Genomic DNA, 23848 nt, shown 5'->3' on the forward strand with positions numbered 1-23848 from the left:
AATCACTGCATGAACAATTGTGAGTTGCTCTTGAGCTGAGAAGTATATATCTTAATCTCCCAGGTTCTCCTATCCTTCCCATTCCTCTGCTGCCATTCTCCTCTCCAACCAGGAAATCACGGTCTTGATATTTGTATTTCTTTATTTATCTTAGCATGCAAACACAGTTTTATCACAAGCGTGTATGCTTAAATGATATAAGATTTGTTTTACTTGTTTTCCAGCTTTATTAAAAGAGTATAATACTTTATGTTGTCTTTGGGATTTGTCTCCATTGTTTTGGGTACACTTACATTACTAAGATTCTTCCATGTGGGTTGTTTATGTAGCTATAGTTTATTCATTTCACATATATAACATAGTGTTTCATTATGAGAATATACCACAATTTACCTAATGTTTCCTGGTATTGGTGAGGGACATTCATGTTTCCTTTTTGTTGCATGTGTTCTGATGTTTTTATTGTATACTATTTTTTGCTGTTATGAACAGCACTACTGTGATTTTTTGGTGCCTGTCTCCTGCATGTGTGCAAAAGTTTCTCTTAGAATTAGAATTTCTGAGTCCTATGAAATGAAAATATCCGACTTTTCATGGTAATGCAAAATTATTTTCAAAAATGTTTTACCATTTTACATTCTCACACTCAGTGACATACAAAAGAGCCGAATAATCCACACATTCTTCAACTGGTATAACTTTTTTGGGAGGTGATTAAAAAATTTCTTGAAAGTCTTAACATTGCATGGATTTTGGCCCATCCATTCCTCTTCTTAAGGAAATAATCAGATCTCTTACTGTCTTACAGCACAGTGTCTGATTCTCCTCTCCTCTGTATCTCTAGTTCACACCTCTTTTCTGAACTACAGACCCATATAACAGTCGTTATGAATGGCTAACCAATAGCTCAAGTTTAACATATCTGAAGTGTTAACTATCTCATTTTACCTCCTTCGAATCTGCTTTATCCTTTGCTTGCCCATCTCAGTTGATCGCAGTTGATTCAAGAAATCTTGGAATCATCATTGACTCTTTTTCTCTCATAGCCCATGTCTGGTCTGCCCACAAAAATGCTATTCCCTCTACTTTCAGAATACATCTAGACTTCTGCTATTAGTCATGATGGAGTGACTGGTACTGGGCTTGCCCTCCTGCACTGGACTTGCCCTCTTGCTGAAAAGTACTATAAAATTAAATATGTGAAACACCTGTTTAAAAGCACTGGCAAACAGGCAGTGCAGGAATATGATCCGTGAAAGCTGGGAATCGCCATGGACCTGTGTCTACCTTGGTTCACTGCCCAGGGACAGTTTCCTGACCACAGCACAGACAGTGGGAACCGAAGTGAAACACAGTGGTCCTGTTGAACCAAGGAGTCAGAGATTGGATTGGAGACTGCTGGAACAACTGAGACTTGCAAACTACTTACTGATGAGGAGGGCAACACAGGGCTAAGGCAGCAGACTTCTGTGAGGGTCTTCCCCCGGGTTCATTGGACTGCATTTGTGCAGCACGAAACTCTGAGGTCTGGTAGAGAGTGGCTGTGATAAGTTTGAGAGTGGATTGAAGATCCTAGAGGTTATTCTTTGTTGGAAGATGACATTCCAGCCCAGCTAGAGTGGAGAGACCTTGTTAGCACCCTAGGCATTCAACTAAGACACCAGAAACACTTGCTTTAGGAGTAAAGACCATGTCCTGGAGAAAGACTGTATCAGTGTGGGTGCAGTTGGGAGGTGGGAAATCCCCAAGAATTGGTCAATGGAAGTTTAAAGAATTATTAAACTTTAATAGAGAAGTAACTATAGAAGTGCACAGTAAACTCTAAAGGGTACTGTGGGACTGAAGGAGATGACCCAAAGGAAGGACAGACTTGGAAAGGGGATCCCCTCCCCAAGGCTGGGCCTCAGATCTCATTGAAAAAGGTGTGGTTTCATCCCACTGGATGGTGAATTTCAGTGGATTCCTAGACCACTCTGGTTCATAGATGCCAGAAAGCAGGAAACAACCCTCTGGTGCACAGGCTAGCTGATGCTGATAGACTGGTGCTCAGGGGGCGTCAGGGCATTGGGAACTGGCTTGCTGCCAGAGTGCTGCACAGTGTGAGATACCTGTCATGGAATGAATGCAGGAAGCAACCCTTTGGGGCAAAGGGAACACAGGCTGGTGGGTGGGTGAGTAGAGGGAATTAGGGAGCTGCTGGTTGCAGTATGCTGGTATCTGCATTAGGAGGGCTGCAGCAGGGTGGTCACTGGACTCAGACTAGGGCTTTGAGGTTGTTGAAGGATTATGTACTTTGGTTTTGCTTCTGGACCAGAGTGCTACCAAATATCCCTGTACACAGGCACCACTTCACCCATTTCCTCCTACAGTGTCCTTCTAAGTCTCTCTACTGATAAAACTTAACATTGTGCTCACTGTGAGGAGAAATGCTTAGAGTTTTCAATCCATCATCTCAGTGCAAGTACTGACAGTGAATCTGGAGTTGAAAGCAGTGGATTGATAGTTGGCACAAAAGGCTAGATTGGAGCTGCCCAACAAGACTTGAAACTGAGCCTCAAAAAGATATGGAGAGGTGCCAGTAAATTACCTGCCTTCTAGAATCAGACTCTCAACATTCTAAAGGAAAATAACAAATCCTTAAAACAAATCATTCACTAGTCCAGTGTACAATAACAAATTACTGGAGATAAGAAGCAAGAAACTGTGATTTATAATCCAGGATAAAAACTATCACTAGAAATATACCTTGAGATGATGCTGATGTTGGAATTGGCAAATAAGAATATTAAAGCTTCTTAAAGAGAAATATAGCCTTTGGATGGAGAATCTCAGAAAAGTGGAAATTATTTTTAAAAACGGAAATTCAAGGACTAAAAAAGTATAGTGTCTATAATGAAAACATTCATTGGATGAACTTAAAAGCAGACTAGAGTTGGCAGAAGAAAAGTTCAGTGAGTTTTTTTAAAACTCAGTTTCTATTATTTGTAAAAAGAAAATAAATGAGAAAAAAATGAGCAGAGCCTCAGTAACTTGTGGGCATATGTATAATTGGAGTTCTGAAAGAAAAGAGAGAGAATGTGGCAGAAAAGTTTCTGAAAAAAATAATGGTTTGAAAGTTTTCCAAAATTGGTGGATACCATCAGCCTACAAATTCAAGAAGCCCAGTAAATATCAGAAAGAGTAAACCCAAAGAAGACCACACTTAGGCACATAGTAGTCAATCTGCTGAACATTTACAATAAAGAGGAACCTTGAAAGCAGAGAGTTGGGAAGAAGGAGGGGGAACAGTAGAGAGATGATAGAAATGATGGCCAACTTCTCAAGAGCAACATGAACTAGAAGCAATGGGGTAACATTTAAAAAAAAAGTCTTTATCTAGAATTCTATAGTCAAGCAGAAATAAAGGTAAGGACATTTTCAGATAAATGAAAGTTGAGAATCTTCTTAGGGAGGAAAGGTTTTTCAGAGACCTTCCAGCAAACTTCCTCAGAGGTCCTGTTATTTGCCCAGATGCCCATGCTGTATGGCTGTGTGTCAAGGCAGGCTGAGAAGGCAAGGACCTGACATTTCCATTCTTTAGAGTGAACACCAAGGAACAGGGAGATAGGACAAAGAGAAATCAGTGATTGCCAGGCAACGAGCAGTGTTTGCCACACATGAATTAAATTAATTTTATAAACAGAAAGAAAATGACAAAGCTATATGTAATTTGCTGCACAGATGCAAGTAAAGCAGAAAAGAAGACGTTTGTTGTTAGGTTGGCCATTTTCACATTCTTAGAAAACCTTTAGGCATCATCTTTCATTCCTTCTTCAATATGCATTCAGTTTCTTGACAGCATGCTAGCTACTGGGCATAAAAAGATAAGTAATACATCTTAACCTCCATCTGCTGGATAGATAGACAGCTCTTACTGGTTTTTAGCAACGATCTTCTTGGCAGCATGTCATCTTTTTGAGAGAGTGGATGAATTTTCTTTAGAAACACTGATTAGGAAGCAATTAATTCAACTGTGATTGTCAGGAAATACTTCATAGTATTTGTGACTGTCCTTTATTGAGGGCCAGGTGCTGTCCTGAGTACTTTCAAATCTCTCATCAATCTTATGTGTTAAATATTATCATTCTTATTTTTATAAATTAGGGAACTGAGGCTTATATAAGGAAATTGCCTACAGGCATTCCATCAGTAAGGGGCAAAGTTAGGATTCAAATCTAGGAAAGCCTGACTCTAAAGCCTGTGTTCTTAACCAGAAACTGATGGGTGTGGGCTGACTTGCATTCTCTTGATTAAAACATATTACCTTTTCAAGTTGACTCAGTAGGCATTCTTGGAAGAGTTACATGTGATTTGCTTATTCATGGCATTAAAATTTTAGAAGTATGCTCATAAGGGAACCATTCACTAAAATATATATTGAAATCATTCAGGTCACCTGCAGGAGAATGTTCTCTCCATGTTTGTTGTGCTTATGTTTAAATTACTCATATAACCTCTAAAAGAAATCAGAGAAGCTATTCCTGTAATTTTACAAGACAAAATTAGGACTGATCACTGTCACCAGTATGCTTTTGATCAAAAAGTATTCCTAGTTTATTTAGCACTTGAATGATTTAAGCATGCAGACATAAATATTTAATGAGCAAAATCAGTTCATCCAGATTCAGAGAACTTAGACTGCCTTTTTAACTTAAGTCTATAAGCAGTAGCTATTTTGCATGAGACAGAAGAGATTTTCCATTTAACTGGAGTTACAAAGTAGTTAATTGATGATTTGATTCTGACTGACCCCTTGCTAAAAATTCTGAGTCTGAACTAGCAAAGGTCTTCAGTGTGTCTGCTATGAAGGGGCAGAGGGGAACGAGCAGAATTTTCATGAAGAGCTGAATCTGGGGTGGGTGGAGGAAAAGGTGGTATATATGGGGAACAAAGGTCTTCTAGCATTGTGCTTTGCCATCTTGTTAATACAGAATTATTGCCAATCAGTGCAAGCAGAAATAATACTATAATTAAAAAAAGAGGTAGTTACAGGACCGTGGAGTCTTTTCTGTTTGGCTGGCATATGGGGAAAGCAAACAGGAGGCTTTTTAATGGACTGTGTTTGGAAGTGGCACACATCACTTTGGCTCTCATTCCATTGACCAGAAGCCAGCCATATGGCCATGCTGCAAGGGAGACTGAAAATTATATTAAAGTATGTGTTCAGGAAAAAGGATAATACAAGGTACATAGAAACACAGGTGTATGGAAAACTAAACAAACAGAAAAAAATCAAGGGAATTATTAACTCTAGGAAAAACAAATAGTTGTACAAAGAAAGGAATAAGATAAAGGTGATAATAACAGCTAATTAACATTTACTGTATACTTACTCTGCACCAGGTCCTGTTCTAAGTCCTCACATACTCCATCTGTAAATTTTCTTAAAAGTTGTTTGAGATACGTACTATTGTAATTCCCATTTTACAGATGAATGTTTATTTCACCAGAAGTGGAATGCGATAGTGAATGAGGATAGTGGAGTAAGAGTCAAATATCTTTTATAGTGAATGTGGAAATAAGTAATGTGGAAAGAACATCTGTATTACAGTTGACCCTTGAACAACACAAATTTAAACTGTGCAGGTTCACATGTACACGGAATTGGATACAGAGGGCCGACTGTGGGACTTGAGCATCCTTGGATACTGAGGGATAACTGTATATAGTATCTAAAGTTAAATTGTCAAGGCACAGCAGCATATGCATTCAATTTAGAAATATAAAGGTATATATCAGTAGAAACAACTAAAAAAAAGTTGAAACGCCTCAGGTGCAGTTCAAGTGTAGGGTAACGGACTGCCCCCATGCTATTGTGCTTTCTGAACTATGTTGATAAAAATAAAGTACTTGGTATAAGAGAAACTATTAAGAGAAGTAAAATGAATGTGATGTGTAGTGGTCATCATTTATACTTATTTTCACGTAGAACTGAGATGGTTTTGGTAAGTCACTAAATAATGGAGCCTTATACTGAAGGGGAGCTAAGACCAAATTTCTAGACCTGGGTTTGTTCTACACTATTGGCCAAGTCACTCAACCTTTGAGTTTAATGAGAATGATGACCCCTTACTTTAACTTCTAAAGTTCCACAGTTCTAGGTGTTAAACTGGAAGTCTTAATACGGAAGTGTAGGTCAAAAAGCTAGTAGTTTTGGATGCCACATGGCTGTTTCATCACAACCACACCTCGTTTTATTCTTACCTAGTATCCTGGGTAGTAGTCACTTAGCTAACAGGATTATCTCAGTACCGGTTTCTCAGTAAGTATTTGTGTAATTTAAATCATTTTCATCAAGTTTTTTTTTTAACTTACTAAAGTATAACTTAGAGAAAAGTGCACATAGCTCAAGTGTACGTACAGCTGAGTGAACTCTTACAGTGAGCATACTCTTGATTACCAGCACCAGGATTGGACTGTGGGTCAAGAAACAACATTGCCAGGAACTCCTATAACTAACACCCAAGTGGATTAGGTATAAGGTTTTATTTCCAGGGTTGGTCTGAAAGAATATAGACTTTCAGTTATAAGATAAGTAAGTTCTGAGGCTCTAACGTACAGCTTGTTGACTGGTTAATTATATTGTATTGTATACTTCAGATTTGCTGAGAGAGTAGATCTGAAGTGCTCTCACCATAGGTACAAAAAGGTAACTGTGTCATAGTGTGCGTGTTAATTAGCTTGATTATGGTAAATATTTCATAATGTATATGTATATCAGATCATCATGCTGTAGGCTTTAAATATGAACAGTTTATATTTGTCAGCTATGCTCAATAAAGCTGAGAAAAAAGAAACAGAACATTCTTATTATCCCAGGAGCCCCTTTCAGTTGCCTCTTTCAAAGGATCAATCACTAGCCTGATCTAACCAATAAATTAGATTTTGAACTATATATAAATGACATCTAGTAGTTGTGTAAAATCAGACACATGGAGACATTCATATATCTCTTACCAATAAAACAAATATATAAATACACACACACACACATATATATATAAGCATCCATATACATTTATACTTTTAGAGTTTTTGGAAGGACATTGGTTTCCAGTTTTGTTTCTGGCTTCCCAAGAACATTTAAATTTGTTGAGGTTTCCTACTGATAGATACTGATTGTATAAGAATTGTATGCGTTTAATATCCACTTCCCATTTCTAAGTACTGGTCATAAAATCACGGTTATCTAATGTGAAAACTTTTATTCTAGGTTCAGTGGCATTGCAGAGCACGGATGGTCGCAGGAGCCAATTTTTACATCGTTGGACGAGACCCTGCTGGCATGCCTCATCCAGAAACAGGCAAGGATCTTTATGAACCAACTCATGGTGCCAAAGTGCTGACCATGGCCCCTGGCCTGATCACCTTGGAGATAGTTCCCTTTCGAGTTGCAGCTTACAACAAGAAAAAGAAGCGTATGGACTACTATGACGCTGAGCAGTAAGTTTTATTCTCTGTACAAATCTCTGAAACACCCTGTGCTCTAAGCTGCTCCCAGGGCTTTAAGGTCTTGTTTTGTCTTTATACCAACTTTGCTGATGACAAGCTTTGTTGTACTCATTTCAGGCAAAGGCAAACCAAGGAAATGAATTTCTCAGTATTTCAGAAGTTAGAAGTAGAGATAAAAATTGAATCTGGTTTCTTGGTGCATGATTTCAGGAATTTTTTTGTGAATTTCTTAAGGGAAGTATTGATGTTCTGTCTGCCATAATACTGAGCGTGTAGAAGTGGTCCAAGGACTTAGCGATGATGATACTGGTAAGCCCAGGGGATCTCTGTAGTGAGAGAGAGTTTAATATTTGCGCAATCGTGGTGTGATAGGCACTATCCCAATTCCTTTACAGGTATTAAATTAATTAAATTAATAACCCTGTGAGGTGGGTGTTACTTTTTTCCCTGCTTTGTAAATGAGCAGTAAGCCGAGGCATATGTGGTTCAGATCACCTGCGTAAGGTTGCAGAGCCAGCAGACGGCAGCTCAGCGGCTGAGCCCAGGCAGCAATGGCCCAGAGCCTACGCTCTTGACCACTCAGAGTGGTGAAGACTCCTTTCTTCTTTCTTCAAAGATCTTAGAAGGAGACAAAAATGAATAACCTTTCAGTGCAAATTATTGATAGTACTGAGCATGTATCTATCTACATTTGACAAAATTGTATTAATTTCTATCTGCAGATAATATCAATACAGGCATACCTCAGAGATACCTTAGGCTCAGTTCCAGACCACTAATTAGAATGATTATCTCAACAAGTGAGTCACACAAAGTTTTTGGTTTCCTAGTGCATATAGAAGCTGTGTTTACATTATACTTTAGTCTAAATGTGCAAAGGCAGTATTTCTAAAAAAGCAATGTACATTCCTTAATTAAAAATTGCTTTATTACTAAAAAATGCTAGCCATCATCTAAGCCTCCAGTGAGTTGTATGTAATGTTTTTGCTGATGGAGGGTCTTGCCTTGATGTTAATGGCTGCTGACTGATGAAGGTGGTGGTTGCTGAAGGTTGGGCTGTGGTAATTTCTTAAAATAAGACAGCAGTGAAGTTTGCTACACTGATGGAATCTTCCTTTCACGACCTATCTCTCTGTAGCACGCATTGCTGTTTGATAGCATTTTACCCATAATAGAACTTCTTTCAAAATTGGGAGTCAAACTGCCACTGCTTTATCAACTAAAGTTTATGTACTATTCTAAATCCTTTGTTGTCATTTCAACGATCTTCACAGCATCTTCACCAGGAGTAGAATCCATCTGAAGAAACCACTTTCTTTGTTCACCCATTAGAAGCAGCTCTTCATCCATTTAAGATCCATCATGAGATGCAGCAATTCAGTCACATCTTTAGGCTCCGCTTCAAATTCTAGTTCTTTTGCTATTTCCACCACATCTGCAGTTATTTCCTCCATTGAAGTCTTGAACCACTCAAGTCATCCTTGAGGGTTGGAATCAACTTCTTCCAAATTCCTATTAGTGTGGATATTTTGACCTTTTCCCAAGAATCATGAATGTTCTTAACTTCATCTAGAGTGATGAATCCTTTCAAAAAGACTTTCAATTGACTTTACCTAGAATCATCAGAGGAATCACTGTCTATGGCAGCTATAGCCTTTGAAATGTATTTCTTAGATAATAAGACTTGAAAGTCAAAATTACTCCTTGATCCATGGGCTGCAGAATGGATGTTGTGTTAGAAGGTATGAAAACAGTATTAATCTCCTTGTACATCTCCATCAGAGCTTGGGTGACCAGGTGCATTGTCCATGAGCAGTCATATTTTGAAAGGTATTTTTGTTTCTGAGCAGTTCTCAACAGTGGGCTTAAATATTCAGTAAACCTTGTTGTAAACAGATGTGCTGTCACCTAGGCTTTGTTGTTCCATTTATGGAGGACAGGCAGAGTAGACTGAGCATCATTCTTAAAGACCCTAGGAATTTCAGAACTGTAAATGAGCATTGGCTTCAACTTCCAGTCCCCAGCTGGCAATAGCCTCTAACAAGAGAGTGAGCCTGTCGTTTGGAACTTTGAAGCCAGGCATTGATTTCGCAACTTGGCTGTTTGGGGCAAGAGGCCTAGCTTTTGGCTTGTCTCAGTCATCAACATGCCTTCACACTAAGCTTAATCATTTCTAGCTTTTGATTTCAAGTGGGAGATGTGCAATTCTTCCCTTGACTTGAAATCTTAGAGACTATTGTAGGGTTATTCGTTGGCCTGATTTCAATATTGTTGCATCTCAGGGAATATGGGGGCCTTAGGAGAGAGAGAGAGAAGAGGGGAATGGCTGGTTGGTGGTGAACACACACACTTACTAAGGTCGCCATCTTATATTGGTATGATTTGTGGCCTCCCCAAAACAATTACAATAGTAACAACAAGATCATAGATCACCATAACAAATATAATAATAATAAAAAGGTTTAAAATATTAATGTTTGAAATAAAATAGTAATGAAAAAGCTTGAAATATCTTCAGATGCTCAAGTCCCCTCCAGAAAATGGTGCAGTATTTGCATATCACCTACACACATTCTCCCTTGTACTTTCTGTTACCTCTAGATTACTTATAATACCTAATACAATGTAAATGCTATGTAGATAGTTGCAAATCCATTGTAAATGCTGTGTAAATAGTTCCCTGTTCCTGGCAAATTCAAGTTTTATTTTTTGGAACTTTCTGAAATTCTCTCCCTAAACACTCCACCCCCAAATGCTTTCAATCAGAGGTTGATTGAATCCTTTGATGTGGAAATCATGACTCTGGAGGGCTGGCTTTGTTTTTCATTTATATTTTATCAGTTCCCTTCTACTGACAGGTGTTAACTGAACATTGAGCCTAATAACTTCTAATCTGAGAGCTCTCATCTTTTTTCATGATACTTTGCAGTTTGACTCTACATTCAAGAATAACGCTGACCCTCACCCTGTGTCCTCATTTGGTGTGGCTCGTTTTGTAATAGAAGGGACAAGAAGGGAAAAGAAACTTAAAAAAAAAAAAATCAAAACATTCTCTTGTTTCTGAAGGGGGTGTAAAGTTTGGTGTCATTTAATTTAATGATAAATTGCTGGATAAAGGAATACTGCTGTTAACAGTGGAGCTTGAGGGACTTGTTGGCTTCTCGTGTAACACAAATAATTCTGGAGAAATCGCACAGGCTTTCTGAGCTAAAATTCAGGAAAATCTTATGAGTCGGTGAACAGAAAAGGCTTTTATGACTGGTTTGGAGAGATGTTAAAGAACTCCTAACAGTCCCCCACGGCCTTGGTGTGGGATTCAAGGCAGGACCCACTCTAGACTGTGACATTCTGAAGATCAGTGTGTGGCTCAGGTACAATATACTTCCGAACCATACCACAAGAAGAAGTTGCAAGAAGCCAGAACATTTTTACTTTTGTATAATACCTAGAAAATAGTTCTAAATTGTGGCATATTTTGTTTGGCCTAAAAATAAATATGTATGTGTGCTTATGTATATGTATACATACGTGTGTGTATATATACTTATATACATGCATACATACATACTACAACTGCACCGTCTTAAAAAAAGTACAGCTGTAAAAGTGATGTACTGGAAGTTGTAAATGGACTTTTTCTACCAAAGATATGCCTTAGAAGCTTAAAAAAATTTTTTTAAGAAAAATAAAAGCAATTATAGTAAACCTTGAACTATATTATGGTAAAAGGTGATTGAAACCAAAAATATAAATTAAATGTTAAGGAAAATAAAAAACTTTCAAATATAGTTCTGTCCTTTCATGGTTCAGACTATGTCAGAGATTTTAATTTAGTCTGAGGAGGGGTCTACACATTGGCAATTCTTTTGAAAGCCCCTCCACTAAGAACCCCCATGGAGGGTAGCTTTGCCTTCCTATAAATTTATTAACATATGTAGTGTCAGAAAAAAATATGTAGTGTCAGAGATGGAGCGCTGGCAGGGCAACCCTTTGCTTCTCACCTAGCATGCAATTTATTTGTGTAGTTTGTGTACAAGCTGCAATGAACATAACCTTGTTCTGAAAGTAATAGTCACATATAGAGTGAGGAGTGAGAAATAGAATCATTCCACTAGTTGCCAAATACTTAAACCTTAGGTCGGTTTCCATTTTAATGAGTTGAGGAAACAAAACTAAATAGAGTTGAGCTTTTCCTTTGCACTTCTTGTGCTGCTGTGTTTCATTACTCTGGTTTCTTTGCATGATCAGCTGATTAAGTCACACAGGGACCCTAGAAGCCATCTGTCTGTGGTTGAATGATATGCTGGGAAGCCCTTGATAACTTTCATGTTTTGTTAAATCAGTGTAATATTGCTTTAAGTCTCTCTTTTAATCATTCAAAAGCTAAATAATTACATCAGTTCTCATAAGATTTTCCAGTGATGAATTGTGTCTTAGTTGCATGAGTGGCTCATTTTCTTGGAATTTTTTTGAATTACCAAATCTTAATAAATTGTAACTTGGGAGGCTTTAAAACTGCCTTAGTTTTTTAGTTTTTGTGTTTGTGTTCAAATATAATTAAGTTGATGGGAATATGTTGGAAAGTGATTAAAATTTTGTGGAAAGGCGATAGTCTTTGATGTAGTGAGAAAACAGAGTTATTAATTATGCACATATGAGGTTGTCTTGTGTTTGATTAATGGATGTTATTCAATGCCAGCTTTTATGTAATTAATGATTTTGTAGCTTTTGATTTGACTAAATACCAGTGTAAGACAAGGTTTAGGGAGAAAAAAACAAACTTTGTGAAGATTCCAGGCAAGATATGATTGATAAGAATTATGGTAAAAACCATCTGTTTATACTTAGGAAGTTAAGTAGGTTCATATTAGTGTAATAATGACTCAAGGAAATTTAGTTTTAAGACTACAAGATTAAAGCCCATTCTTTCAGATACTATGAACTTTTAGAGATAATTCAGTTGTTTGTAATGTTTCCTCCTTTATGCAGTAAATCTTCTTTGTATTTGGGTAGACAATTGCAAAATTAGACAAATGCAGCTCAGTAAAAAGAAAGCACAAGAGTGAGACTGCCTTGTGGAAACAGGGAAGTGAAGGGACAGGTGGACATAAATGTTTGCTGGCTGGCTATTTCCATGTTGTCAATAGAGTATTTCTTTCATGTTTTTAATGCTGGAATATACCTTAAATCATGTACTATTTGTGTCATTTTTAAATAGTACTCTAATTAGAGGCATCCTTAAAGACTTTTTCATATATTCTTCACTTCTTTTGTATACTTTCCACAGGAAAGCTCATCTGTTCTACTGGTTCCTATGCAGTGACTCTGAAAGCTATACCTTGGTGTTTCCAAGTTGCTAATTGTCTTAGCTTTCTATTGCTGTGTAACAAATTAACATGAATTTAGTGGTGTAAAACATCCCCCATTTATCCCCTCACAGTACTTTATGTCAGAAGTCTGGGTGGGCTGGACTAGACTCTGGCTAGCTGGGCTCTTATCTGAAGGCTCTGGAAAGAATCAACTTCCAAGATGACCCTTGTCGGCAGAATTCATTTCCTTACGGTTATAGGACTGAGGTCCCCATCTCCTTACTGGCTGTTGGTGCGGGTTTCTCTCTGCAGCTAGAAGCCACATTTAGGTTCTTCCTTGTGGGCACTTTGATCTCAGCAGTAGAACCTCCCTCATGTCAAATCTCTCATGCTTCAGATCTCTGACTTCTGCTGTCACCTGAGAACATTCTTTGCTTTTGGAGGGCTTGAACGATTAAGTTAGGCCCATTCAGATAATTTCACTATTTTAGGTCAATTGATTAGTAACTTTAATTGCATTTGCAAAATTCCTTTTGCTGTAAAGGACATGTCATGGGAGTAACACTGTGGGGTGAAGGTCATGAAGGCTATCTTAGAATTCCATCTACCACACTAATGTGCATTTCTGCTTAGATTTCTTGGTATTACTTAAAATGCACAGAAGCAACTTTACCTTTCCCCTCATGTATCTCCAAATCCTAAATTTCCTTAGTTGTTTGTTCTTCCCATGATGTAGAATCTTGAAGTCCTTTATTCTTTCACCTCACTCTTTACATCCAAGTCTTGCTGTGTTGGCCCCTGAAATATTTCTTGTGTGAATTCTTGTCTTTCTCATCCTGGCTCTGTAGTCTTTGTAGTCTTTGCCACACATAAATATTTCTGTCAGACTCCTGGAGAACTGCCTTTTCCATTAATTTCACGAAACGCTTTGTTTTTATTAATTTTGATGTTTCTTCTGAAGACTTGTAGAAGTCTCACTGTAATTGCATGAATTTATTATCCTGTGCTTCTAGATTTTGCACATATTTTATTGCAGGGAGTTATTACATAACCATTAACAGATAAGATCTAATTTAAAATCTTTTGCATTGTCTTCTCTTACTATACATTTGAATCATAATTAGGTACATACTAGTATGTATATTTTTGAAAATCAAATCACATGTTGTATTTTATATTTACTGTATCTTGTTTTAAAGTCAACATGTTACATTGAAATTAGTGTAATACTTTTCAACTTTGCTATGCTTCATTCATTTTTTAGCTGTTTATTGATTTCTTCCTACATGCCATTGCCAGGGGTGGGCACTGTGCTTGGAAACAAGCAGATATTGTTATTGCCCTCATGATACAGGAAAAATGTGAGGTGTGAGGATGGCCATGTCCCAGGTCTCTGTTGAGTCCCTGAGATATGCCCCACCAAGTGTGTGTCCTTGGCTTTGAGCAGGAAAGAATTGAAAAGTGAGCCACAGTTGAGTAAATGTGGATTCGTTCAGAGAGATACACACTCCATAGAGTGCGGGCTGTCTCACTCAGAAGAGAGAGCAGCCACAAGGCTTGAGGCTCGCTGCTGCTAATTTTATGGGCTGAGAAACTTCATATGCTAACAAGTGGGAAGATTATTTCAACTACTTTGGGGAAGGGGGTGAGATTCCCAGGAACTGGGCCACCACCCACCCTTTGACCTTTTATGGTCAGCCTTAAAACTGTCCTGGTGCCTGTGGGAGTGCCATTTAGCATGCTGTTGTATTTCAGTGAGTATATATTGAAGCTCAACGTCTGTTGGGAGTTGATTCTTTTACCATCTTCTTGCTAACTGCTGTGTCATTCTTTTAATGGTTTTGCCCTACCCGCTTCCCTCTGTCTCATTCATAGAATTTACATTCTGGAGAAGACAGACAGGCAGTAATCCACTAACAACACAGTTAATTAAAGGTGGCATGTGCTTTGCCAGAAGACCTGTGGAGAGCTCCACTAACACTTTTCTGACTAGTCAGAGTCTGGATTATCAGGCATGGGTTCCTGGAGCAAGTGACATTTGGGCTGAGCTCCAAAAGATAAGTAGGCATTCCCTTGGTAAAGAAGGAGTTAATAGCATTCTGGACAAAGGGATAAGCACAGGCAAAGGTACTGAGGTGAGAAGACTCAGAGGGTTTGGGAAGAAGGCCAGGGTGGACTGGAAAAGCGTGAAAGGAGGATGAAGAGATACGGACTAGATAAGGCAGTTCCTTAATAGGTACAAACTGGAATAGATTTTAAAAAGATAGTGTTGTTACAGTAAACATTAGATACTCGAAAGTTCAGATTTTTGGTAATTAGGTAAGTGGGATTATATAGATTGATTCTCCCAAGAAATTAACAAAAAATTCTGATGAAAGGAAACATTTTCTTAAGAGTATTGTGGCACTGGTAAGAACTGTAAGGCTAAACTATTAAGTAAAGGGTAGGACTTCAGGTAAGCTGTGTTGAAGTTACTTTTGTCCTGCGGGACTTAGCAAACTTGAGTACTAATTTCCGTGATCCTGACCTAGGTGGGGAGTCCAGCTGGAGACACTCCCATTAAGCTGAGGCTCCGTCCCACCTTAAGTGTTAAGGGAAAACCTGAAGTGAGCTCACTCCCCTTCCTCAGGGGACTGAGCAGACCACTGAGTTTTAGGCTCAGAAGCTCAGAACTGTTCAAATGGGCCAAACTCTTATTACCTGGGTTCTATCAAAATGAAAGTAATAAATAATCAAAAAGCCCTCAAGCCATGAAATTAGTTTTTGGTGGTTCTTAACTGGGCATGCCTCTAAATATTCAGCAGAAGCAAACATAGACTCTCTCTGGAGCATTATTTCTTTGTCCAAGGCCGCAACTTATTCCCATAATTATACAAGCTTGATGAATAGTTTAAGTCAAAAATGATAAAGTAGACAAGGAAACAAAGCACCAAAGCAAGAAAAAAAAATAAAAGTAAACTACAGTTAGCAGAATAGACCTGCAGAGACATCACATACTAGAATTACCCAGACATGGATTACAAAGTAACTACACTTGCAGTGTTTATTAAAACAAAGACAAGTTTGAAACTACATGGCTCATAAGTATAGAAATGACCTAGCAGGATAGAAAAGAGAAAGATGGGAAGGGAGGTCAGTGTGAAGGTGTGTGTTAGTGCAGGCCAGAGTTAATGAAATGGTAGTTTAGGTTTTAGGTAGGTTGTCACAGGGGCATTGGAAGAAAAGAAGCAAGTGACATTTGGACTAAGCTCCAAAAGATGAGTAGGCGTTCCCTGGAAATGTGTTATTTGACTGAATGATAGGAGCTGTTCTCCAGCTTTTATTTATAAGACTTTTGAGGAGAGGAAAACATGATGAATTAAGGATTTTTGTAAATTAAATTAGCTCAAAATAATTAACATTTTTATGTATTTCAGTTGATGTTTGGTTTGGAAATAGAAAATGTTAAATTTGTCATGTATGATGCCAACCAGAGCTTTCTGGTTCTGAGAAAGAAAGCCATAAATAACTGTTTATCTAGTTTTGAAGAGATGACTTGTGTTTGAAGAGAATTCTTAGTGTTTTAGTGTATATTTATATATGAATTTCTTTTGAGTTAGAGAATAGTTAATTAGCCCCAAAGTACTTCATTAGATTCACTTGTAAGTTAGTACCATTATTTTTTGTTCTGTGAGAGAAATTCCCTTTTGCTTCTCTGATGGCTTATCATCTAGTTAACATTTTTTGGTTAAAGCTGGTCTAATTGAATATGAACCATCGAAAGATACACTCAAAGGCCCACCTCCTGACCCCGGCTTCTTGTCTATTTGAACAGCTTGTGCTGGTGGCTCTGATGGCCACATCTGTGGACTGAGAGACCGCACATGGTTATAAAGATTTAAAATCTTCAACAAGTAGCCACGAGTCATTGTACTTAGGAGTTAGTCAAGATGCTGGCCACATGTAGTTAGTGTGTCTCACATGGGATAAGATGCTGGTCCCACATGGTCTGCTAAATGATGTGCTTTTTCTGTCCCTGCGTTCTAACCCTTCCCCGTCCCCTTTGGGATTTTTTGTTTTTGGGGGAGTTTTTTTTTGGCTTTTTTTAAAAGAAGAGGCATTCTGTCAGCTGTGGATTATAAGAATCTGTGACCAAGTGGTTTCAAAAAGGAAGAAAACAGACTTGTGTTTCTTTTTTCTGGTGCCATAGGGATTGGTTAACGAGTGTTATTAGATGGCCTAACTAGACTTGCTTTGTAGTGAAAGCCTCAGGTCCTTTATTTAGCAGCCTTCCCTGCTTCTGGCAGATTCTTGATTACTCACAGGTAACGTTCAGAGTTAGTTTTAGATCATTTCCGGAATGCCTTGGTTTTTACCTGATCTAATTTTTTTCTGTGCAATGCTGGCCATTTAAAGATGTAACTGTGAATAGATTACAGATAGTGGCTCTTCTTTGTACCTGACGTATGATAAAAAGTAAAATCCTCATGTGACAGAAGTACAAGCATGAGGCTGAGGAAAGTAAATATGTTTTCCGTAGCCAGGGTGGAGTGGAACCACCACCATGTGGAAGCAGAAACTCCCATTTCAAGTGATGAAGAAATGCTTGTGGCATGTGGGGCAGATGGAGTGTGAAATAGCGTCAGGAAAAGAGGTACCCAGGGACCTGAGTTTTAAAGTGCAATTTCAAAAGGAATGCAAGCAAACTTCTGGATTTCAGACAGTTTGGCATTCTGGGGAAAAGAAAGGACTTTAATGGGTCTGGCTTTTTTCCTTTAATCAAAAAGTCAGGGCAGAGTCATCTAGCAAGCTGTTCCCTCACTTCTTTCTCATTGCCATCAAGAACAAATCTACTGTATGCACATGACACAGGGTTTCCTTTTTTGAAGTCAAAATTTAAAATTGACATTGCCAAAGAGATGTAGGGTCATAATTTTCATCAATGAGACTTATTTAGGGAATTGATAAGTGAACATCTTAAGGAACTAAAACAGTTAATGTCTTGGCAATTGATTCTCAGCTGAACTAACCAGTTTTCCATCAGGTTGAGTGAGGGTTTTTTAGATACAACTGGAACGATCTGGACCCCTTCACACCCTTGACTTCCTTTGCTAAGCCCTGCCCTGACGAGTAACTTCTCTGGCCTGGAGATAAAAGTCAGCTAACTGTATTGATGCATTCTGTTATCAATTCATTCCCATACAGGTTCTGGTTACCCTCAGGAGGCAACTTGACATCTTTATTGAGATGGTGAGGACCGGACCATCTTGGATTAACCATGTCATCTTTTTCTAACTCCAAGTCATCACTATTCTTCTCTTCATTCTGGACCCTCCTCCTTTTCTCTGTGCTCTCTCATTCCAGACTGACTTCCCCATCTTTCATTTCTCTCCTGGTTTCCTGGTTCCCTTTCCTGGCTTTCATCCTCCTTCCTTTTCTCATTCTTGCCACTTATTTTCTTCTGCCACACACTTGCTAAGACCTCCCTTTTCCTTAAAAACAAAAGCAAAAACAAAAACAACACATCTTTTCTCCACTCTGTATCTCTGCCATTTTACCACTCCTTCTCTTTCCTTCATCATCCACTAAAGCTCCTTGATGAAAGAAAATTTAAATTCTGATTTGTATATCCAAGGTTTTCTTTGTTTTTGTTTTTGTTTTTTCCCTTGTGGTCGTCTTTTTTAGCCTCTCTGTGGCCTTAACGTTTTACTCTTTCCATGGCCTGCATGCAATCATCATGGTTTTCTTCCTACTCCCTTGACAGATGCTTTTACTCTTGGTGAGTCTTCTTTCTTTGGAGAGCTTATCCATTTTCTCAAACTCAATTTTTAAAACTATGTTTCTAACCCTAACCTTTCCAGAATTTTTTAGAAATCTCTTCTCAGAGTCTTGCTTTTTTCCTAGGCCTGTCTGACATGCAGTCAATTTCTTTGTCTTCCTTCAAGTTGTAGCCACTTACATGGGAGAAAGATAATAGCTTACTTCATTTGTCACCTCTGGTAACCCGCCCATCTGCCTGGGACACTTTATTATAGTGGGTCTGACTTTTCTTGCACTTTGAACAGTTGATAGAAGTGGGAGAGACTCCCTAGACTTAAACTACTTGAATCCATCTTGCTTTGAAGCAACATCTGTTAACCTTTCCTTTTCATCAGTCATCTTTGAAAATGTGTACAGACATTTAAAAGATGTTTTACCTAAGAAGATGACAGCTATTGAAATACTGAAATGAATGTATTTCTTCCTGTCTTTCTGGTGGTGCAGGGACTAGAAGAGCAGACAGGTGACTAGGGGAAGATGTCACATGCCTGAGTTGAAGAAGCAATGCCTTCTGCTTAATAGTAAGAGATGAGATTATAAAGCATTTACATTGATTTGCCTGTGGCTGATTAAATGAGTTACACTATTTTATATTCATATGTTGTGTGTATAGCATTGCAGGGTAGAACTCTTAGACATGTTTCAAAGGGGAGTAGGACATCCATTGAAGTCTGGGTACCTCACTGGGGAGTTGGAAAGGCCAGAATCAGGGCCAGCAGCAAATGTAAGAGGGAGAACTACTAGATCCAGGACCAAGAGTCACATTGATCTTCGAAAGTAACAGTAGTGGGCAGGCATAGGGATAGGCCAGATGCAAGAGGTGTGTGGAGATGGATGGTAATACAGCCAAGCCCAAGGTTCAGAAGCCCAGTGAGCAGTCAGGTCATTGATCACACAGACAGTGAAAATTAGAAAAGGGGGAGAGGCCAGAAGCTGGTGTAAACTCTTGATCGTGAGGAAATCACAGTACTTCTTTCTTGGTCAGGAGATCAGTCCTATTGAGTGGATGACCCGAGAGCTCATCGATAGACTGAGTGAACCAAGCTAGGAACAAGTTAGGTGTGTGGGTTCCCTGGCTGAAGTGGAGGTGAGCGAGGTCAGAAAGAAACCAGATCTGAAGATGACTGTTGAAGAGATCACCAATGGTGGGTAAAAATCTCCAGTGGGAACAATCTAGATTTAGAGAAGAGGGGACATACAGGGAGCTCAGATTAACCACAGCAGTCAGAAGCCCTATCTCCTCCTTTGTTTTTTTTTTTTTCTTTTCGCCAGAGGATGAAGTATGGTGACTTGTTTAAGACTCTGAGTGGTCCTGTATTAAACTGATAGAATTTTTCTGTGTATATGCCTTTCTGTGCTTTCATATTTCACCAAATACTTGGTGAGTTCCTAGTTAGAAATCTAATCAAGTACCTGATCAGTGGTCAGTATTTATTGAATGTGTGTTGTGTCCCCAGCACTGTTGAGGTATACTTGTGCTGCTGGGGTCTGTCATTTAGGGGTGAATTAGTGGCCATTGTAACTCCCGTGGAGCCAGAATAGAGAAAGTCATGCTCTGTCCGCATCCTGTTTACCTGCTCTCATCAGGGCAGTGTTCCAAATGATTGAGGTTTCAGATTAATTAAAGGTCATATTATTTAAAATTACTTAAAATCACCGTGGATAGAGATTTTAAAAGTAAGCTTTCATTGATAATAATTTGATATTTTAAATTTGATTTTGATATTGATCATTTAAAGCATCATGGACAAAATTAAAAGCACCCGTGATACCACTGCATAGGAATAACCACCATTAACATTTGGGTGCATTTCTTTATGGCCTTTTCCTCCACCCACCCCCTCATTTTAACAGAACTGCAATAGTATTCTATATACAGTTGGGGCCCTGATTATTTCACTTCATTATAACATAATGAACATTTTATCCTATGCTGTAATTTATTTAGACCTTCAACTTTTAGATCATTTACATTTTACTGTCGAAAAACAACTTTCAGATAGCTGACTTTATGTATAGTATTTCCCTGCATCTCTCATTATTTCCTTTACACAGATTCCTAGAAGAGTGATTGTTAGTTAAAACATACCTGGCATACCTCTAGAAGCGAGGGCCACTTGGCAGTTTATGGTTTCACTTGATTCCCGGGTTAACTCTACAAATGTTGAAGTGGGAAAGGAACATATAGCCACTAACCAGGAATAAACAGGGCTTGTGGTCTGGTGACCTGAGTGACCCAGAACTCTTACGGGTCCTGGTCTGCTATCTGGTTGGTTTCCTTGTTTGAGGGAAGGGGTTGAAATTACTAGTAGACAGTATGTGTCATAGCCACCAGTGCTCGGTGCTTAGTGGTCTAAGGGCCTGAGGGCTTCTGTGTGTTTTGTAGGTATGAGGATGAACAGAACACTACCTTTGTGTAATATCAGTGGAATAATATTAATTATTGCTACTTACTTGCTGCTATTGCTATTTTTAAAATTTCAGTTTTTGTTTTACTGTTCCAGCATGCATTTAGCCTCTCATATTCAAACTTCCTAAAAAGTTTTCAATCTCTACTGGCTATATTAAATTTTTTGTTTTTTCAGGGAAAAAAAAATCCTATTCCTAAATGATTAGTTGCCAGGGGCTGGGAGGAGGGGGGGGAGGGTGGGAAATGGGTATGGACATAAAAGGGCAACTCCGCGATCATTGTGGTTTTAGAACTGTTCTGATTCTTGACTGTGGTGGATACATGGACCTACACATGTGATAAAATTGTACAGAACTGAGTAAACACACAGAGAAATAAGTATGAGTAAAACTAGGGAAATCTGAGTCAGGTTGATGGGTTGTTTCCTGGCTGATATCCTAATAGTAATATTATGCTGTAGTTTTGCAAAATGTTACTATTGGGAGACCCTGGGCAAAGGACATATGGGATCTTGCTGCATCATTTCTTACAGTTGCGTTTGAATTTGAATCTACAATGGTCTCAGTAAAAATTTCAGTTAAAAAGTACTTTTCCCACTTCTAAAAATAAGTAATTTTTGATAGCGTAGTGTTTTGCTCAATGACAAACTTGAAATCAGGTTGATATTCCTAAGTACCACGTTTCATCCAGATTTTTTTTCTTATTAATCTTGTCTACCATGAACAGAGGAACAAATATTTTAAAAAATTTCACTATAACTGAGTTTTTAAAAATGTGAAATTCTCTTTTTTTTCTCCCTTTCAGCCATGAAGACTTTGAATTTATTTCAGGAACACGAATGCGCAAACTTGCCCGAGAAGGCCAGAAACCTCCTGAAGGCTTCATGGCTCCCAAGGCCTGGACCGTGCTGGTGGAATACTACAAATCCCTGGAGAAAGCTTAAGCTGTCACCCCAGTCACTTCACTTCTGACATCTCGCTAAGTAACAAGAAGGGACCACGTACTTACTGTTGGTATTTCTTTGTGGTGGTATCTGGACATGCTTCCTAAAAACAGGCCCTTTTCCTTAACTAGCATCAGTTTTGGTCTGCCTTATGAGTTCTGTTCTGAACCAGTGTAACACACTCCTGGTTTTAATGTATCTTTTCCACTTATTATAGTTAATATTCCTGCAATACAATTTTAAAACCTAGTCTTTTTGTATTCTATTTATGCTTCTGTCTGATGATTTTTTTCAAGCTGTTATATTAGTTTGTAACCAATAGTATACCCATCGAATCTCACTTTTGATCTCTTGCAAGAAGAAAAAAAAATCACTAAACAATAAACTTGGCTAGACCTTGTTTTGGGAATTTTACAAGACATCTGTAGCAATTAGATTTTTTTTCTACATTGAAAGTATAAACTGCTTTCTTTCTTCTTCCAATTAGCTATTGATCTCTCAGCTGTTACAAAGTATATTAATATCTGTAAACCCTGAATGAACTTTCTTTATTCAATAAAATTAAACTTTTGGCTTCTTATGTATGTGAATTTTTAAAATTGTTTTGCTTACATGTACCTTATCCTTCTTGTGAAAAAGTTTCTGAGAGGAGGGAAAATACAGGCATCTTCCCTTACTGTAATCAAATATTCAGTTCTGAGCACTGTTTCATAGTGATATTTTAAGTGGGAAAATAATCATGCAGTCTCAATCCATCCAAAAATTCAACCCATTTCCTCAAATTTCTGTAACATTTAAAAATACCTAAGATAGTGGTACCAGTGATAGAGACATGATAGAGGGAGGTAGGTGAAACCCAATTAGTTCATTTGCTGTGGGGGATGGAGGCAGTGGAAGCAACCTATCAAGTTTGCTTTTGCAGAATATTCTTAAGTAGAATATTCAAGTGGAGATGCTTATTTAGGATCTGGATATACAGTTTTGGTTGAGATGCATGCATTTTTTATTTGCAATTATAATTCCTATGATGAAATAATTTTGTATGATCTGGCCTTGAAAATCCAGCATTATGAAGAGATAGCAGATTATGCATGGAGATAGTGGATAGTCACTATCCACTAAGGCAAATGGTAATAAAATAGAATTAGGAAAAGAAATAGAAGGAAAAAAAATTTTTAAATAAAAACAGGTCATTGAGGGACTCCATTAGTGAGAAAGTTGATAGGTAGAAAAAGATGGAGAATATGTAGATATTTTCTAGTGGATTGATTTATTCACTAGTGGATACTGAATGAAAATACTCATGAGCAGGTTACATAAAAAGTATATGGATGGATATGTTGATGGGAAAAATTAGAGCTGATGGTTGATACTACTTTTTTAGTTCCATATTAGCTAGACTGTTTTTGGGGAGAACTCCTTTATGTAAATCCACAAAGGTTGAAGGGCACCATAGATTATCCCTCTCCAGCCACAAACAGCTTAGGTGTGACTCAGCAGCTAATTCAGGAACTCCCACCTCAAGTGCTGAAAATGTAGGAAGTGATATAAAGATGTAGGGACAGAATGAATCTTGGTTTCACGGTAGCAGTGACAGGGTTGAGATTCTGAGGGCAGTGAGTATCCAGTGGAGGTGGCGCCTATGGCACTGGGGTCTTCTGTGCAGAAGTAGTATCTTATCTCGAATATTCCAGTGGTGTGGCCTTGGCTGAGGCCTCTGCAACCTCCTTTTGTTCCTGACCGTTTTCTAAGCCTCACTCTTGCATTTTCCATCAGTGCTGTAACATACCCAACAGCTTTCCCATATATTCCTTTGCTGCCTAAATTATCTGAAGTTTGAATTGTTTGCCAAGAACCCTGATCATAACAGGTGGCGTGTGAAAAAAATGTCTACTT

The 23848-nt window shown here is 38.3% G+C and overlaps 1 protein-coding gene across 2 annotated transcripts in view; it reads left to right on the plus strand.

Moving 5' to 3' along the window:
• Window positions 1-22532, plus strand: part of PAPSS1 (3'-phosphoadenosine 5'-phosphosulfate synthase 1) — a 105737-nt gene extending 83205 nt beyond the window's left edge. For both annotated transcript variants that reach the window (XM_031690607.2, XM_072939208.1), the window contains 2 exons: window positions 7253-7482; window positions 21814-22532. In XM_031690607.2, coding sequence (XP_031546467.1) covers window positions 7253-7482; window positions 21814-21952 — 369 coding nt within the window. In that variant the 3' untranslated portion in view covers window positions 21953-22532. The remainder of the gene's footprint in view (window positions 1-7252; window positions 7483-21813) is intronic.
• Window positions 22533-23848: the final 1316 nt, after the last annotated feature.

This window comes from Vicugna pacos, chromosome 2 (genome assembly GCF_048564905.1).
Source record: "Vicugna pacos chromosome 2, VicPac4, whole genome shotgun sequence".
Classification (NCBI taxonomy): domain Eukaryota; kingdom Metazoa; phylum Chordata; class Mammalia; order Artiodactyla; family Camelidae; genus Vicugna; species Vicugna pacos.